A 5,199-nucleotide genomic window follows, 5' to 3' on the forward strand; every position below is an offset into this window, starting at 1 on the left:
CTACTGGGTGCACTAGGTTTGGTACTTTCAGACACAGGATCTCATTTAATTGTCACACCTCAGAGGTGGACGTTCTGCTCTCCTCATGTTTAGAAGGAGAGTGGTGAAGTCTGTAACTTCTCCAAGGTCACACAGCTAGTAGAGTAAGCCCAAGCCAGGCGAGGTAACATGAACTAGATTCCAAAGGAAGCCTTGAGGATAAGTACTCAGCGATTGCAGACAGTGTTTTTAACATGGCTGGGCAGGTTCCAGGCTCAAGACAAGGACAGTCACTTTTCCCATGACTTCTTTCCTCGTACCAGGTAAATGGAAGAGGAAAACCAGACAGGAGTGGTCTACTTCCACTTCTACCCTTTCTCAACGGACCCAGCAGTGGCTCGCCTCATATTTGTGGCCCTCTTGCTGTTGTTCTTAGGAAGTCTTGTTGGAAACATCACCATTGGGCTCACCATCTGGAGAGATCTCTCCCTCCATACCCCAACGTACTTCTTCCTTTTTGTTCTGGCCATGCTGGAAATTGGCTACTCTACCAACATTGCTCCCCTGACTCTCGCTAGTGTCCTTTCCATGGGGCAGATGCTTATCTCCCTCCTGGCCTGCGGGACCCAGATGTTCTTCTTCGTCCTTCTTGGAGGGTCTGACTGTATCTTGCTTGCTGTCATGGCCTACGACAGGTACGTGGCCATCTGTCACCCACTGCATTACAACCTCATCGTGAGTTGGCAGCTCTTTAGGTTCTCTGGGGCTGGGATTCCTGTTGTCACTGCCTTTGACCATTCTGAACTGCCGCCTTCCATTCTGTGGCCGCAATGAGATCTACCACTTCTTCTGTGACATGCCTGCAGTCATGAGCCTGGCCTGTGCAGACACCCATGTGCATGAGGCTGTTGTCTATGCCATCGGTGTGGCCGCCGTGGCTGTCCCCTTCCTCCGTATCTGCCTCTCCTATGGCTGCATCGTGGCCACCCTCCTGAGGATGAATTCAGCTAAGGGAAAGCATCGGGCTTTCTCCACCTGTTCCTCCCACCTCATCGTGGTTCTCCTGCAGTATGGGAGCTGCACTCTTATCTACCTTTGCCCCAGGTCCAGCTACTCTCCAGAAGAGGGCCAGGCAGTAAGAAGACGCAGTAAGAAGACTTTCGGCAAGAATGTGCTGGTTCAGGAAACCAGAAATATTCCTTGCTAGAAAAAATATTGCCCAAACCAGGAGGAGCAGCATGATCTGAAGGACAAGAAGCTCCGAAGCAAAAAGGAAGGAGTGGAGAGATAAACGTGTCCATGACTATCTCAGTCTGTGAAATGCTTATCACTGCAAATTCCTCTGCTTTTTCATGGATTCCAGTGAGGAAGCCCTGGATTGGCCCTGCCTGCTTAGCCAGCCTCCTCTCTCACCATACAGCTTAGAATAAGGACTGCACAGAAGTGTCAGTGAGGAAAAGGATGAATGAATGGACACATAGAGACATGATAGCAGCTCATATAATGGATGCTGTCCTGTTACCTGTTTTAAGAGCCTGCATCCCCGACAGTATGCAGAGCCAATGCGTTCACGTATCCAATCCTCTATTGACCTTTCTCTTTAGCTGCTCTAGTCCCACTGTCTAATTCCACTGTCTAGTCCCACTTTAAAGTCCCACAAACGTTATTGTTTGTCTGGCCACCCCTTCAACAGTGATCTTTCTCTTTTCACTAAATCACACTTCTTTTTATATAACTAAGTTTCTTTTCTTTTCTTTTTTAAAGATTTTATTTATTTATTTGACAGAGGGAGAGACAGTGAGAGAGAGGAGGGAGTAGGGGGAGTAGGAGAGGGCGAGGGACCCTGGGATCATGACCTGAGCTGAAGGCAGACACCTAACGAAGGCAGGCACCCCTATAACTAAGTTTCATATGTTTTGGCATTGCCTTTATAATAAGTCTATAAGGCCCCTTGGAATAGATGAAATGGCTTAGTCTTTCTTCATATTTTCTGGTAAGTGCTGCATACTTAGCCTTAAGGTCCAACTATAAACTTGAGTCCTAACATTTCCTTTACATAAAAGAGAGGATGGTGATATCTACAGGCTTCCTATCTCAAGGGGGTTGGATGGACAGACAAGTGAGAGTATGGATGTGTGAAAATATAATAGGAAAGTACAGAAGAAGCCACAATCGTTATGTATGTATGTATGTATGTCCTCTGTCCCTTGCCCTTGAACGGCTTTTACTAAGTTGTTCAAGTCCTGCCTTCCTGCTGATCCCATCAGCCCTTCCCAAAGCAGTTGAGTCAGTGGGTCCTCATCATAGCAGGTGGGTCCTGGGACTGTCACAGGCGAACCCCAAGCCATAGTGGGCAATGAGCAGGGCATTGGTGGCAGGGACCAGATGGAGGATTGAGAGTAGGGAAAGGTATTTCCAAGACGTCTTCCTTGATAAGAGCAAAAGAAAAGAATCCCATTCTCTCTAGATGTTTCAAGTGCACTTGGTGATAAAAACCAGTCTCTTGCATATCTGATTGTTTTGCATGTGAGAAAGAAGGGGATATGGAATCCTGATGGTAAGAATTCCTGGGGCATCTGAATATTTTCAGTTGTGCTTGTGTGGAGATTCAGCAGATATTTTATTGATAGCAACGGTGTTTGTTAGAATTAATATATTACTTCTCTACTTTTTATTTATTCTGTTTCCAATATGCTTCCACAAAAGATGTGAAGCAGCTTAAAAATACCTTGGATACAAATGTTAAAAACACATAGGCAAGAAGATTGGGGTAAAGGAAAAATTTAGGTGGGATTATAGAGAATATAGTAGTAAAATTCTATGTAGAAATGCAAACCATGTGTTCTCTGCAGTTTCTACAGTGGTGACCTACAGGTATCTGAGATTTCTAGTAGCCAAGGAAAAGAATTAAATACAATTCAGTTGGAAAATTCAGAGTTCAAATGATAATTTATAGTAGAAATATGGAGAAATCTAACACTTTTTTTGGTTAAATCTCAGAGGTAAAAGAATCTTCTCCCAAAATCTTCCAAAGGAGAATATTCCATATTTAGTAACCTACCTGCAATTATAATAATAACCCTAACTATCATTTATTGAGCACTGAATAATGTGCCAGACATTGTTTAGGTGCTTGGTACACGTTAACTCACTTGATTCCTACAATATCTTGTAAGATATGTACCAGCATTATCCGTATTTTACACAAAAAAAACTGAGGCTCAGAGAGGTTAAGTAATTTTCCCAAGATCACACAGCTAGTAAGTGCTGTCACAGTCAACTCCAGAGCCTATGACCTTAACCACTGTAACATACAGTAAATATGAAATGAATTTTGTAGGGTTAATTCTCCATGTAAACTGATAGTGTGATGTGTTCAAGTCACTTAAAGTAGTTCTGGAAGGGGTGATTATGGTCAAAAAGGATGCATCTTTCAAATTTTCTAACTTGATTTTGGGGAATAGACCTAAACTATTAGAGCGTGGTTGGCCAGCACGTCTTTCCACAAACACTATTTTACTCAACCAGGATCTGGTTAGGAATTGGAGAAGAGGAATTTCTGGGTTATTATTATTATCCAAGAGTTGGAATGCATATATTCTGCATTAATAATGAGCCAAGAAGTTTTTTGCTTAGTACAGAAGATTTGGACATGATTTGGTTTTCTTTTCTTTCATTACACATCCATCAGCATGCTCTAATTTCATAATGGTGTTCCGATGGAATTAGATTTGAACAGCACAAAATACTGTCATCATATTCTAATTTGATTTTATTTACTCATTGGTCTGAGCCTACTGGAAAGACTCCTAGTGGCATTAGCTATGCAAGGGAAGTGGCCTAGTATGCTCTGAATGTTTGTGTTGCTTCAAAAATGTATATACTGAATCTAATCTCTGATGTGATGGTATTTGGTACTGTTTGGAGGTAATTAGGTCATGAGAGTGGAGCCCTCATGAACAGTATTAGCGCTCTTATAACAGAAATCCCACAAAAGCTCCCTAGCCCTCTCCACCATGTGAGGATATAACGAGAGTGTGGAAGTGGGCCCTTACCCCACCATGTGGCACTCTGATGTCAGACTTCCCACCTCCAGGATTCTTAGAAATAAATTTCTGTTCTTTATAAGCAACCCACTTTGTTCTAACAACCAGAACTAACTATGCCATGGTCCTACTGCCTAACTAGTTTATAGAAGGTAGTTATTTAAGAAAACATTCCCTTTTTTAACTAAAAATATCAGGCAGGCTGTAACTCAAGTTTAGGTGGGCCCCTGTGGATCCCAGTCCTCTTCTTGTTGTTCACCAAACTGATGGAAGAGAGTGATTTAGGACATTAACATTCATCCTTCTTCCTCTATTCCCCCTTCCCTTCCCTTCCTTTCCCTTCCCTTTCCTTCCCTTCCCTTCCCTTCCCTTCCCTTCCCTTCTCTTCCCTTCCTTTCCTCTCCCCTCCCCTCCCACCTCCTCTCTTCTCCCCTTCCTTCCCGCCCTCCTTTCTTTCTTTCTTTCTTTCTTTCTCCTTCTCTCTCTCTCTCTTTCTCTCCTTCCTTCCTTCCACACCCAATTAACTTAACCTGATCAAGATAGTCTTCTGTGAACACTCTTAGGGAAATGGTTGTGTAAATGACCAACAACAGATATTTAGAGTACAAGTGGTACAAGCTAGATACTGCCTCAACTCTGAAAGAAATGAATCTGTTGTAACAGAATACAGGCTATAAAGTAAAACACACAAGTGAATTGGAAAAACACAAGCTGTTCACTTATGGATGTTACTGAACACAAATCCTTGTATGTATATTTTAAGATTTGATTGTTACTCAGGTAAGTTTGACCTAGAAATTAAAAACTTTAGGAAAGAATAGTAAAAGCCAAATGATTTTATGATTTGTTTGTAGTGAAATTCAGAGCTCACCAGTCCTGGTCTTTACCCTTAGCAAGGAACACGATCTTTGGGGCCATGCAGTGTTTGCTATAGCGTCTCTCTGGCTGCTCTTCCTAGAGAAGTGAGATATTGGTCAAGATGAAGTTCAAGGGCTTCTCTATCAACAGCAAGATTTACTGACTCCCCTCATCCCATAGAGACAATTTGCCAGCTATGCCTACTGTGGTTTGTGGTTGCCTGTGGAAGAACTGACTGAAAGTTGGGATCAGATGGATGCACTCAATGAATCACTGGAGAATGTGGAGAGACCATGGGGGAAAGAGGTACATTGAT

At 42.8% G+C, this 5,199-nt stretch overlaps 1 protein-coding gene across 1 annotated transcript; it reads left to right on the forward strand.

The window, feature by feature from the left end:
• The first annotated feature begins 306 nt into the window (after positions 1-306).
• Positions 307-1,186, forward strand: LOC122913680 (olfactory receptor 10V1-like). The gene is given in 2 exon segments (XM_044260328.1): positions 307-728; positions 730-1,186. Coding segments are annotated over 2 exon segments (879 nt in total).
• The last annotated feature ends 4,013 nt before the right edge of the window (positions 1,187-5,199 follow it).

Source organism: Neovison vison, chromosome 7 (genome assembly GCF_020171115.1).
Source record: "Neovison vison isolate M4711 chromosome 7, ASM_NN_V1, whole genome shotgun sequence".
Lineage (NCBI taxonomy): Eukaryota > Metazoa > Chordata > Mammalia > Carnivora > Mustelidae > Neogale > Neogale vison.